Source organism: Ranitomeya variabilis, chromosome 1, assembly GCF_051348905.1.
Source record: "Ranitomeya variabilis isolate aRanVar5 chromosome 1, aRanVar5.hap1, whole genome shotgun sequence".
NCBI classification, from domain to species: domain Eukaryota; kingdom Metazoa; phylum Chordata; class Amphibia; order Anura; family Dendrobatidae; genus Ranitomeya; species Ranitomeya variabilis.
In genome coordinates, this window is record NC_135232.1 from 335,490,129 (window position 1) to 335,504,630 (window position 14,502).

Here is a 14,502-nt window from a genome sequence, read left to right on the forward strand (position 1 = left end):
CTAAGGACCGGGCGATTTTTCATTTTTACTATTTAGTTTTTTTCTCCTCTTCTTCCAAGAGCCATAACTGTTATTTTTCTGTGTAAACATAGCCATATGAGGGGGGAGGGATTTGCAGTGACAAAATGACGCCAATTCTGGTGTAGGTTGTTGTTTCCATTCCTGCGTTCACCGCATGTGATAAATATATACCGTATATTTTTTTTTTGCTTCTTTTTACATTTTTAAATAGTCCCCACTAGGGTAAAGCAATGTACTGTTAAATTGACAAACTTCAATAAAGGCTGGACTTTTCAGGAGGTACCACATAGCAGACATGGATGCCTTTAGAATGTCCCTGGCTGTCGAGGCAACATATTGGCCCCCTTGATCACATTGCACGGGGTGCTGAACGCCAACAGAAGTGATGACTGCCATTGGAGCTACCTCTATCAATACTAATTACTGTTGGGTACCAGCTATGTAACACAGCTGGCACCTGAGCTGCTTGTAGCTGTTATTTTTCTACTGTGCCACCCTTGCACCTACTATGCTGTATGTTTTCTAAAGTGATTTTAAAAATGTAAGTTACTGTACATTGTGAAATACATTTTTTAGGGAGCTGCTAGGCAAAGTGATGTTAGAAGCTTAACGCTGTACTGTTTCTTTCCTATCTGACTGCAGTCCTTCTTTTGATATATTTCCTATCCCCAAACTGTATTTTACCTGTGTTAAAAGTTGCCAATCCGCCGATTGGTGCAGGAATGCCCTGACCAGGCATCAACAAGGGTGTGAGCCTCTGGATTTGCGAAGTCACTGTGGTAGGACTCTGGAAGTTGAGAATTTGTGAGGCTGGTTTGCTTTCAGAAACAGGAGCTGTTCCTCCACTGGGGTGAGGGTCCCGGTATCGACTTTCTTCCTTTAGTTGCTGTTGTATTGATACTCGCAATCTTGCAATATGTTGTCGGGAGAATATGTGGGCGCGACATAGAATGGTAGGCCCATATTTTACGTTACAGTGAGTACATTCTGTAGGTGACGGTCCATCATTTGTAGAGCCTGAACCAACCAAACCCTGTAATTTGGCTTTCTTTTCCTTGGCTCTGGCATTCTGGAACCACACTTGAATAACTCTCTTTTGTAGCCCAATTTCTCCTCCAAGGCAGTCACACTCTTGCATGCTTGGAGTACGATATTCAGCATAACAGGCCTTGAGTATTCGTAACTGCAAACTACTCATCTGGGTACGATAGCGTCTTGCTCCAGAAGAACCCAACAATCCTTCAGAATTGAAAGCTCCTATACCAGGACTAGATGGGCCAGGATCTGAGCTTGATGAATCACTTATGTCTCCGCCTTGTGGACTGTGCATAAGTGATTCCATAAGTTTTGGAGCTCCTTTCTCATCTACACATTTTTGGCTGTTTATACTTTGGATCTCCAGAGTTTGGTTTTCAGTAGTCTGCTGTTCTAAATTTATGACTTTAGAAGAATCAGACACCTCAGGAAATGGTGTTGTTAGTGTTTTTTCAGGTTCAGCAGATTGCCCTCCTGATGACTGGGCAGTCACTTGCTGACTTGCTGAGGTATGCAACTTAATTTCTGGGGTAGAAGACATTAAAATTGTTGTTGCAGGCTTCGCTGTGAATGAAGCCAATAGTAAACCTTGTGAGGGTTGAGAAGTACTAACAAAGCTAGAGAGTACATGGGCTGGATTAACAAGACCAGTAAATGTTTGGTTTGGACTCACTAAACCAGATAAAGCTTGAGGAGAGTTCACATAGCCAGGCAGAGCCTGAGCATTGGCAAGATTATTTAGAGCTTGTGAAGGATTAACTAAACTAGGTAAAACTTGTGTGGCATTAATTATTCCTGAAAGTGCCTGGGTTGGATTGACCAGAGGTTTTGTAACTGGAGTTGTAACACTGCAAGAAGGTGGCGGTTTTGTTGGCAGTATTGAAGAACATGAAGTCTGCACCGTGGATAAGCCTGTTTTTGCTGGTAACTGGGGCACCACTTGACTTGGTGGAGAATTGTAACAGAAATTTATTCCATCCCTTTTTGATCCCTCGTTTGGAGAATCATCTTGCTGCTTGGGAGCTGAAATGGATGATGGTATTCCACCTCGGTATTGACCTTTACGCTCACGAGCTCTTGTATTCTGAAACCAAACTTGAACTACTCTCTTCTTTAAGCCGACTTCAAGAGATATGCGTTCTAGAGTGCTTCTAGTGGGGTTAGAATCTTGCAGATACCACCGATGTAAAATATCAAGCTGTTCTGGTAATATGGTGGTCCTTAAACGTTTGTCTCTGGGAGGTTCATCTCCACCATCACTTCCAGTTGGAGACAGGCTTTCCTCCTCATGTTTTCTTTTTCTGGGACAGGCCACATCACCTGTCCCAACAGGGATAAGAAGAGATAGATCCATCAGTGGTGCAGAGAGATGACCACTATTAGTTAATGATTTTGCTTGTTTCTGATCAGTTGAACTTGTTAGGTTGCATGGTTCATTTTGTTCTGCAGGCTGATCAATTTCATCAGTCTGAGTAATTCCTTCATTCATAATGGGTGAACTAATACTTCCTTTTGTTACTGGAGTTATGGGTTCTTGTTCCTCTACATTATCACTTTCATTTTCTTGCTTTTCTGGCTCATTTTTGAATGTGTTCTCTTGGTTGTCAACAAAGTCAGTCATAGGCTCTTCTTTTTGTTTATTTTTTTCTGACTCCTCTTCATTTTCTTGTAATTCAGCTGTTACTTCAGAGTGATCATTATAGCAAATTTTGAGATGATGGATCAGTTGAAAAATGCAAGGAAGAGTAATACCACATTTTCGACAAGGTGGTATTTTACTATTGGCAGCAGGGCGTTCCCCTGGTTGACCAAGGTGAAGAGGTGGTGAAGGAGAGGTCCCAGTTTCTGCAGCTTGTTTTCTTGCTTTCTGACGAGCATTTTGGAACCATACAACAACCACTCTTCCTGAAAGGCCCAACAACTCGGACAAGTGTTCGACTTCACTATCTCTAGGGTATGCACTGGCTTCGAAGAAGCTGTTTAGGGCCTGGGTCTGAAATTCTGAGAATTTTGTCCGTGAGAAACGACGATGACCCATTCGATCAAGTCTTATGCTGTCCTCTGTTTCTTCCTCCTGATTCTCCTGGATAGTATTCTCTTTTTGCTTGTACCAGTGTCTGATAGTTGGAGGGGCAAGCCCAGTTTTATTAGCTACCCACATGATTTGCTCTTCAAGCAAAGGCCCTGGAAAGTCAAAAAGACTTTGCAGGAAACTGAGCTGCTCAATTGTAACACCATGGTCAAGTGTAACTTCTTGTTGCTCCAACTCTTTTGCACATTGAGAAAGCTGTGAAGTAACAGAAAAGTCAAGTGGAGTAACCGATGATCCTGTTAAATCAGAATTAGGTCCTAAAGGGTTGTGACTGTCATAGGAACGACGAAAATTTGCAGCATAGCGACTTAATGCTTCAAAAGGGAGTAAGCGCTGGTGCATATGCTCTTCATGTGTTTTCAGAATTAGTCTGTTTGAGAAAAGTTTACCACAAGTACCACACTGCAGCTTCTCAATGGATGAAGGAGTAGGTGATGTATCAAGTGGAGGAGCAGGCGGTCGTGGTTGAGGTTGTGCCTGTGAAGTTATTGGCTGTCTTCCTTCGTTGTATTGTGTGACTAACTCAAAACCAAAATTTTCTAACAAAGCTCGTGCTGCAGACCCTGTAGGGTCTCCAGAATCCTTGGAAGAAGCATCTATATTCTGTGAAGCATTTGTCTCTCCAGTGGCTGCATCACGTTCATCCAACATTTTTTCATCCTTTTCATTTGCTTGTCTAGGAGTTGCACTTGGTTGATCACCTTCATCTTTGATAGGTGGTGGCTGTTGGGCACCTCCAAAGGGTAGTAAAGGAACTGAACTCCCATCTCCACTGAGTTTGAGTTCTTGAAGGTAGAATGGAAGAAGAAGTTGCTGCTGCTGACGCTGGAGCTTCAAAAAAGTTTCAGGTATCAGTGGAAATGAGGGAAGAAGTGATGGTGCAAAAAGTGGAGAAGGCTGGACAAGTGGGGGTGGCCTAGATAAATCCATTGATAGGGGCACAGATGGAGGGGCAACTGTAGTGGGCAGTAGTGGAACTCCCATGCATGGTCCAATTTGCTGTTGTCTCTTCTTAGTACATGCAATTCCTTGAACATCTGCTGTCTCTCCTGTGCTATCAGTAATAGTTTCACTTTTAATTCCAGAGTCTCTTTGAGGCTTTTCAGAGGATATCTTTGCAGGATCCTGCTTTGAGCTTCTAGAGCGGGTCTGGTGGAGAACAGAGCGCATGTGAATTTCTAATGTTGAGCTTTGGTTGTATGATACGTGGCACACTGTGCATTTGTAAGGTTTGTCTTGTCCTGTCTGTACACCATGTCCAGTGGTTCCTACTCCAGACTCATTTCTGGTGGAAAGGGAAGGGTCAAGAGAGGCTTTACGCACTTTGTGCAAATGAGATACTGAATTATAATGTACAAGCAGAATATTTTTTTGGGTAAAAGACTCCTTGCAAACGACACATTTATGAGGCCTTGATGGATCCATAAACTTGTCCATAGCAAAGTTGGCGGTCTTTCGATACGTAGATTGTTGAGGCTGAGTAAGTGTGTTTTCCTGAGAGCCCTTTCTATCCTCCTGCTCCACAATATCTACTTCACGGCCACGACCTTCACATGCTTGCTGAATATCAGATGGGCTGAGCTCAGGATGATACTTCTCCAAGTGTGTTCTTAAGTCTTGAGAATTTTCAGAAGTTAGTGGACATAAGGGGCATGCAGTTTCATCTTGTACTTTCTCATTATCTGCTACAGCGTCAACAGCATCAACAGGGTTTGTGGAAAGGTCTCCTGGAGATTCTGGAGGGGAGGATTCTGTAACTTCACCTGTGCAAAAAACAAAATATATAATTAAAGAACAGCTAGTATTATCTGCATAATTTATGAATTAAAAAAACAAATAATAATAAAGGATCTTGAGACAAAACTGAAGCAGTTAAAGGGCATCGAATTAGAATGGATAGAAGTGCAGTTAAAAATATAATCTGGATTCTGATTCTATTACTTACAAGGCTGCTTTTATTAATAAAATCATATTGTTTTTTACTGCAGATGTAGTAGTACCTATGAGTGCAGAGTTCTTTTTATCGTTGCCCACACCACTGATTGCCACCTCTCAGTGTACAATGTGCATAGGCAGAAAGCTACCAATAAGTGGTGGGGTGTGGTTATACAGAGCTTATGAATATGGTGGACTACAGGATAGCAGGTTTACTAGTCCTCTAGAGATAAAATAACTGTTTTATTAGCAAGAGATCATCAAAACTAGACCAAGGAGCTCAACAAGTGATATATTGTTGGACTCAGAGTCTCTGTCTCTACATTATGCTTCTTTCAGACGAGGTGGCAAAAATTTGGTGACAAATTCCCTTTAACCCCTTACTGACATGTTCTGTATTTATACGGCACTGCGGGAGCTGCGTTCCCACAAACCACAGTATATATGAGGCGCTGCGATCCCGCGGGTTCACACTCCTCACTGCCGCAACCGAGTGTCGGAGCAAGCTCTATGTGAGATCTGATAACCTGCAGCGATGTTCATGATCGGTGCTGTCAATAGTGACAGCGACATCATGGGGCATCGCAGAGGGCTCCCTCAGTGCTCCCATCGGCACAACACGATGCGATCGCGTTGTGTCTATGGTCTCCATGATGACCCTGGGTCCCAAAGTGGCTGTGATCTGTCATCATTATACAGTTGATGTCACATCAATGTAAAAAAAGTTAATAAAAATTGTAAAAATATTTTTTTACAAATCACAAAAATAAAGAACCAAAACAAAAAAAATTAAACCAATAAAAACATTTATTTATGTAAGAAAAAAAACCAACAACAAATATTTGGTATCGCCGTGTCCGGAACGACCCAACCCATAAAAGTGTTCCACGAGTTAACTCCTTCAGTGAGCACCTTAAAAAAGTAAAATAAAAAACAAGACATAAAACTATGCTTTACCGCCGAACAAAAGGTGGAATAAAACTACATAAAAATCTACATAAAAATTGTGCAGAAATAGCACAACAAATTGTATGGTGCAATTTCTACTGTTACCCTTGTGAAAATTCAAAATTTGGGGCTAAAAACATTTGTGTGAAAAATGTGATTTTTTTAAAATTTTCACAGCAAGGTTATAAACTTCTGTGAAGCACCTAGTGGTTCATGATGCTCAGCACAAATCTAGATAAGTTCTCTAAAGAGTCTAGTCTCAAAAAAAATGTCACTTGTGAGGGGTTTCCACTGTTTAGGCACATCAGGGGATGACATGGCATCTGCTAATTACCGTATTCCATCAAATTTTACAATCAAAAAGTAAAATGATGCTCCTTCCACGCTCTGACATGTGCCCAAACAGTGGTTTTCTCCCACATATGGGGTATCGGCATGCTCAGGAGAAATTACACATCAAATTGTATGGTGCAATTTCTACTGTTACTATTGTGAAAATGCAAGATTTGGGGCTAAATACATTTTTGTGTGAAAAATGTGACTTTGTCTTTACTTTTATGGCTCAAAGTTCTGTGAAGCACCTGGGAGTTCATGATGCTCAACACACATCTAGATAAGTTCCCGGGGAGGGGGGGGGTCTAATTTCCAAAATGGGTTCACTTGTTGGGGGTTTCCACTGTTTAGGTACATCCTTCCCCTCTGAGATCTGCTGTGTGCCCAAACAGTGGTTTCACCCATATATGGGGTATCGGCTTACTCAGGGAAATTGCACAACAAATTTTGGAGTCCATTTTCTCCTGTTACCCTTGCAAAAATTAAAAAATGTGGATCCAAAGTAACATTTTTGTGAAAAAAAGTTAAATGTTCATTATTTCCTTCCACATTCCATTAATACCTGTGAAGCACCTGAAGGGTTAATAAACTTATCAAATGTGGTCTTGAACACCATGAAGGGTGCAGTTTTTAGAATGGTGTAACTTTGGGGTATTTTCTGTCATATAAGCCCATCAAAGTCACTTCAAATGTGAGGTGGTCCCTAAAAAATGTTTTGTAAATTTTGTTGGAAAAATGAGAAATCGCTTATCAACTTTTAACCCTATAACTTCCTAATAAAAAAAAATATGTTTCAAAAACTGTGCTGATGTAAATTTGACATGTGGGAAATGTTATTTATTACCTATTTTGTGTGACTCTCTGATTTAAGGGCATAAAAATTAAATTTTGAAAATTGCTAATTTTTTTAAATTTTAGCCAAACTTCCAATATTTTTACAAATAAATGCAAGCTATATCTATGAAATGTTACTACTATCATGAAGTAGAATATGTCACGAGAAAAAAAATCTCAGAATCAGTGGGATCTGTTGAAACGTCCCAGAGGTATAACCACATAAAGTGACACTGGTCAGAACTGAAAAATTTGGCTTGGTCAGGAAGGTGAAAACAGGCTTCAGGGTGAAGGAGTTAATGACACAGCATAATTCCTATGTTATCCAGTTGTACATGAAAATATACAAACATGAGGTTAGAAAACTCACTAGAAGGTGCGCTCTCTGTGACAGGCTGCTCAGATTCCTCTATCACTCTCAAAGGAATAATTCTGGTCCTAAAACTTATATTAACTTTTTGTGCCTGAAAAACAGAACAAAGGTTACAGAGCAACCAGAGACATACATATTGGCTCCCTTATTCTAAAGAAACATCTATAACATCCCAGTCATCTCCCACCCATCATGTCTGATGTCGTTATGTGGCAACCTTAGTCACCGGCTATCTATCCATTACAAATAATAATTTATTTACAAGACATATTCTGCAGCATTTATCTACGATTCTTTTGAGAAATGGATGGATGCATTATATCAAGCTAAGTTTTCTATACTATATCGCCAATATACAGTTTTCTGCCAGATAAAAGTTAAGAAAAGTCACAATATTTCTATTAAAAATGTTACATATTTTACTCTGTTTTAGTACAGTACTCACCACTTGTAACAATTTCTCCACACATTCAGACACAACATTGTGTCCATGTCCCAGGTGTCCTCTCAGATTTCCAGTTCCTGTTAACTGTTCCTGACACAATGGGCAGCGAAAAGTAGGTTGCAAAGAATGCTGAGACACAGCATGACTGTGGACCTGTTCCTCAGAGGGACTAACATAAGCACAAAATGGACAGCAAAAAACCTAAAGGTGTAAAAAAAAAAAAAAGTTATATGATTTTTCAACAAATAAGATTCCGAATATAAAATTAAAAATGAAGATCAAAACAGGGAAAATAAATTAGAAGCATAAAAAACTTAGATTATATGTCATATAAGATGCACTGAAAATTTCCACATCGGTAGATGAACATTTTGCCATCTGTTGTCTCCACAAAGGAATGAAAACACAATAAGGTCATGTAAACATGTAGCAGATTTTTTTTTTTCTGTCCAGATCGTCAACATAAAATTTTGCAGTGATTTTTTATGTTGATTTTGTAAATTTCCAGCATGGTCTTAAATCCATGTAGATTTTTTTTCTTGTGTATGTCATTTTTTTTAAATTATTTTATTTCTATTCACGTGGCTTATAGTATGATTTTCTCTGGAAATCCACAACAAATTCAGCATGTGTGCATAAAACATTAGCATTGTGGAATTGCCAGGAACTACATCTGCTACAATGTTACAGTAACCACATCTTATTGAAATACTTGATAAAAAGTTATGTCCGTATGCAGAGTCAGACTGGCCCAGCGGAGAGCCGGAGGATTCTCCGGTGGGCCCAGGTACTGACACCTGCTGGCATACAGGACCGGCAGCTGCCTAGGGCCCCCCGCTGCTCCAGAGGCCCCCAGCCAGTGTCATGTCACTAATAGCGGCACACCATGCAGCTGCTATGGGGCCCCTGAGTCTTGGGTGCCCGCCTGGTGCTGAGCAGTAGTGGGAGACAGGAGGCAGAAGCCTGTCCCCGCTGCTAAAGAGAAATGAATGTTCACTCTTCCCCACGCCCTCCTGGGCGTGGAGAGGGGTAAATATTCATTTCACTGTTAGCCGCAGGCTGCGGCTAACATACCACATGTAAAGTCGTTGCAGTTGCAATGGAGGTGGAGGGGGGCCCCTGCAGGCGGTTAACACTGAGCGCAATCTGGCCTGTTTATCTGGGCCTGAGGTTCTCGGGGGCGACTGGCCAGATTGCCCTCATGTCGGTGGGCAGAGAGTGATGCCTGCAGCTCCGCTGCCTATGAGAGAAAATGACAGCGGAGCAGAGCTGAAGGGATCCATCCTGCTTCGTGCCCAGCTCTTCCTGTTTGATACAGCAGCGCAGCTGGATGACGTCAGCATTCAGCGCGCGACTGTGCCAGAGAGGAAGCTGCCGGTGGTGAATATGCTGCTGGGGAACGTGCGGAGAGGTGAGTGGTGCTGTGTGTGTGTCTCTGTGGGGGAACGTGCAGAGAGGTGTGTGTGTGTCTGCAGGGGAAAGTGCAGAGAGGTGTGTGTGTATGTGTCTGTGGAGGAATGTGCAGAGAGGTGTGTGTGTAGGTTGTGGAGAGAGCAATGATGGTGGTGATGGAAATGACGATGGGGTGGGGAGGAGGCATTGATGGAGGTGTTGGGAGAGAAAACAATGATAAAGGTGGTGGAAAGGGCAATGATGGGGTTGTGGGGGAGAAGGCAATGATAAGGGTGGTGGAAAGGATGATGGGGTGGGGCAGGATGCAATGATGGAGGTGGTGGAATGGGCAATGATGTGGGTGGTGGGAGAGAAAACAATCACAGAGGTGATGGAAAGGGCAAGTGGTGGGGCAGGAGGCAATGATGGAGGTTGTGGAATGGGCAATCATGTGGGTGGTGGGGGAGAAAACAATCAGAGGTGGTAGAAAGGGCAATTATGGGGTAGTGGGGCAGGAGGCAATGATGGAGGTGGTGGAAAGGGCAATGATGGGGGTGGTGGGGGAGAAGGCAATGATGGAGGTGGTGAAAAGGGCAATGATGGGGTAGTGGGGGAGAAGGCAATGATGGAGGTGGTGGTAAAGGCAATGATGGGGGTGGAGAGTGAGAAGGCAATGCTGGACGTGGTGATGAGGACAATGATGGAGGTGGTGGAGAGGGTAATGAGGGGGGCTCCATTATATTCTATGAGGGGCTACATTATATTTTATGAGGGTGGCTACATTATATTCTATGAGGGGGCTATATTATATTCTATGAGGAGGCTACATTATATTTTATGAGGCTACATTATATTCTATGATGGGGCTACATTATATTCTATGAGGGGGCTACATTATATTCTATGAGGGGGCTACTTTATATTCTATGAATGGGCTACCCAACCCCTGCTACATATGGTAATTAAGAAGTGTACTACCTTATATTATACCCTGATATTGTGTTTTACCGCACAATCGGTAGTCTTTCATTTATTTCTATGTAGCTACGTAGTGGGACCCAAGAATGATTTTCTCTAATGGGCCCAAGGTGCTCCAGTCTGGCGCTGTCCATATCTATGGTAATGTATATGTTTCTGGGCTCTCACTGGAAACTGTGAAACAGGCTGTGTATGACAGGCATGCATAATGCCTTCAAATCCCCATTGCAGCGATACAAGCTACACAAATATGGGGAAAAGCGCTCATAGGAAAACATTGTGTGGCTCCAAAGGGAAGGGGAGAATAAGGGTTAACTTTCTCACCCTCACATGCAATGCTCATCTTGGGGTGTTGTGTAAAGCAGGGGTGTCAAACTGCATTCCTCGAGGGCCTCAAACCATGAGTGTTTTCAAGATTTCCTTCTCATTGCACAAGGTGCTGGAATCATTCTGTGCAGGTGATTAAATTATCACCTGTGCAACACAAGGAAATCCTGAAAACATGACCTGTTTGCAGCCCTTGAGGAATGCAGTTTGACACCCCTGGTGTAGAGGACACAACATCTGTATAGTGTGTTCATAGATGGTGCTGCTGCCACTGTCCACTCAGGTTCGGCACTCTGTGTCACCTGAATATCAAGGGTGAGAAACCTAAATATTTGTGCACACAGAGATTTTTTGGGCGAGTTTTCAATGCAGAACCTGCAAGTTTTTGAGGAAGTCTGAGATTTTTTGAGTAAGATTTGGAGAGTTTCCTCTCAGTTTCTGCTCCAGAACTTTTTTGTGTACATACCCTTATGCTATGTTCACACGTTCTGTTTTTGCTGCGAAGGGGGGGTCTGTAGGCAAAACCTTCTTTCTTGGCAGTAAGGCCATGTTCACAAGTTGAGTATTTGGTGAGTTTTTTACCTCAGTATTTGTAAACCAAAACCAGGAATGGAACAATCAGAGGAAAAGTATAATAGAAACACGTCACCACTTCTGTATTCATCACCCACTACTGGTTTTGGCTTACAAATACTGAGGTAAAATGTGACCAAATATTGAATGTGTGCATGTGGCCTAATGAAGCTGCTTACAAAAGGCAGGTTTTGGTGTGTTTTTGCTGCGTTTTTTTTGTGGATTACATGTGTCATTTGTCTACAGTACATGTTTAACAAAGTTAGTTTTTTTCACCAAAAACAAAGCAAAAATGCATGGTTGTGTATTTACCAGCGTTTTTGCTCTTTCTCATTGCTTTCTGTGGTGAAAAAACATTGCAAAAACACTGAAAGAATTGAATTCCTATTCAGTCGGGGAAAAAAAACAAGTGGGTGCATGAGATTTCTGAAATCTCATAGGTTTTGCCGGTACTGTAAGCAGCTTTTAATTTGCATAAAAAAACGCAACATGTGATCAAAGCCTTAGTGGTTAAAGAGCCTTCAGGTTAAAGAGCCAGTCTCTATGCTACTTATAAATGGTCTTGAGGCAGACTATGTACAGCAAAAAATCTTTCTTGTGGTGAAGAGTATCAACACACATCAGGGCGTGGAAGGACACTTTTGTCAGGATATTTCCCGTGCCAGTTGTACGATACACCGTTGGAAGTTCGGAGTGGTAAAACATGACCAAACAAAACTGTCACATGGGCTTCTATTAAGTGGCTCACTGCAGCCCTGACATATTCAACTGAATTGGATTGACCTGCCCATAAGACAGCTGGTCAGCAGTGTCACCGTCAATGTATTGTAGGTGACATGATTTTTTTCTGATTCAGGGTATATTTCTATTGCAAAGCACCATAGCAAAATATAAGGCCATGCTCACAGGGTCAGGAATTGCAACAGACAAATACACTGTGAACTTTAGGGATTTGCACAAGGATCTACACTGGAGTTCTTCAAGCTAATCAGTGACTTTGACATGGTATCTACAGAAATAATGAATTACCCACAGTGCGGTCAGTACTACACACCAAATTAATTGGAATATGGGGCATGCCATAAAACACATAAGTGTGAAAGGCGCATTAAAACCCCCACTCACTTTTATTGTAGCGTTATTTGAAAGGAATTTGAAAGCTATATATCACCACGTCTAAATTGTAACTGACCTTTCTGAGACTGGAAAAAAAACACATTTTCGACTGTGGCTACATAAACTTTTTGTAGTATTACAGCTTCTATTTCAAATGTCTTAAGACTAAAAAATAAATCCCCCCATACACATTGGCTAAAACTAGGTCGAGCCCATCAACTTCTCTAGGATCGGCCAAATAAGATACTTTCTGCATGAGATCGAATCGTCTGACAGCAGCTTATCAGCGGCTTATGCCTCTCTTCCAGTATGGGACACTTGAATGCTCAGCTTGGCCGATCATTCATGTGTATAGGGGAGTCAGAAGGGAGCTGTCGTATAAATGAGCCAACACTTAACTAAGGTGTATGGGCAACTTTAGCTTTTCTTTTAGGGCTCTTTTCCATTTGCGAGAAACACGTCCGTGTCTCGCATGTGAAAACCAAGCTCTGGCGCTGGCACTCCAGAGCGGAGCGTGCAGCTCCATGTGTTGCTATGCGGCCGCACGCTCCGATCTGGAGTGCCGACGCCAGAGCTTGGTTTTCACATGCGAGACACGGACGTGTTTCTCGCAAATGGAAAAGAGCCCTTATGGTGATTATCTTCTCATTATGGCTTATGGGTCCCATGAGTTCCGGAGCTGGCACCAGCCCCTTCTGACTCACGGGCCCCATAATGGTCTGCCACCATTGGCAATACACCACTAAGAATGAGTGCACCATTGGAAGACAAAATTATGGAAAAAAATACAGGATGGGTGCCAAGATGGCAGCCACGGTCTTCACAACAATTCACATAACATGAGGAGTTTTCTTATCTACACAGTTTAAAAAACAATTGAAGCATCCAATATCACAACTATGATCTTTAGACCTTCAACATTTGGTTGTCAACTATATTTTGTCATATACAATGGAAGAAGCTCTGAACTGAAGCATGCCCTATACTTTACTGGCAAGTTATTATTGTACCCTCACTGGAAATCTGACCAACTGTACAGCAAACCTGAGCATTGATTGAGCCACTATCTGGCTCTCACTAGCTCCAATGTCAGAACTACGGTACTTTATGTTCAACTGCAGAATCGTCAGATTATAAAACACTCCCAACATTTTTAAATTGAAAATGAAAATGTACAGCAAAAAATCTGTGTTTCTGCTAAACCAACATAATTGTTACTACTGTTCTCACTTAGCTTCTAAAAAGTTTTCTCACTTTCCTTCACTTTGATCTAGGTAAGATTTCTAACACCAAGCTGCCTTCTCATCTTTGCACACCACATTATTGCAATGCCACAACACACATCCTTTAAGTTTGTCCTACCGGGGGCTGCATCTTCCCTGCACCCAGATACGATGGCTGTTAAAATCTCTGAGCTTTTGGAAAATAAGCTATAGAGGAAGTAGGAAAAGAAACTTTTCTTTCCTTTTTTCTCGACTCAGCCAAACACTCAGTGAAAGTGAACAATTCAAAAATACAAAATAGCAGCTACAGGAAGAATTGGAACAAAATTAAGAGAACACACAAATTAAAGTTTACATGTGTTTTTTACCACACAACCCAACACAACCCTGAACCAGTTGCTAAACTGTGCTGCTGGGAAGGCCTCTGAGAAAAATCAGTCTCCTTCCCCCTCTAGCAGCTGACACTGTAGTTTCTTCTTACTTCCCCTGCAGCAACTCTTATTGAAGAGAGAGCTATAACAGTATATGAAGTCTTATTTTCAGGCTATGCTCTATGGACACCTTTAATCTTCTGTATGAGGATGGATCTCCCTTTTTTTGGAAGTGTCTCTGATTTAGCTCATAAGAGATAGCCTTCTGGAAGAGAGCTAGACTGAGTAGTCATACACAGGAAGCATGACCATGCAGAGAACTGGTTATGGGAAATGTAACCGAGCATGCTCTCAGCTCATTAGGTGGACGTGCACATTACCATACACTTTGAACACTAGAAGTGTTGGTAAATGTCATGCTTTTTCGGGTTTATTGCAGATATTGTTTATTTCTTTATAATCTACGCAGTATATGAGAGTTAAAGTTAGGACAACACCTTTAGGGC

The 14,502-nt window shown here is 41.9% G+C and overlaps 1 protein-coding gene and 1 long non-coding RNA gene across 2 annotated transcripts in view; one reads left to right on the forward strand and one right to left on the reverse strand.

Annotated features, from left to right (window-relative positions):
* Positions 1-14,502, forward strand: part of LOC143817851 (uncharacterized) — an 86,267-nt gene that overhangs the window by 29,149 nt on the left and 42,616 nt on the right. The window lies entirely within an intron of this gene.
* The window catches only part of ZFHX2 (zinc finger homeobox 2), a 123,691-nt gene that overhangs the window by 28,305 nt on the left and 80,884 nt on the right, over positions 1-14,502 (reverse strand). The window contains exons 7-9 of the mRNA XM_077299291.1: positions 8,017-8,217; positions 7,569-7,662; positions 706-4,911 (exon numbers count right to left, since the gene is read on the reverse strand). Coding sequence (XP_077155406.1) covers positions 706-4,911; positions 7,569-7,662; positions 8,017-8,217 — 4,501 coding nt within the window. The remainder of the gene's footprint in view (positions 1-705; positions 4,912-7,568; positions 7,663-8,016; positions 8,218-14,502) is intronic.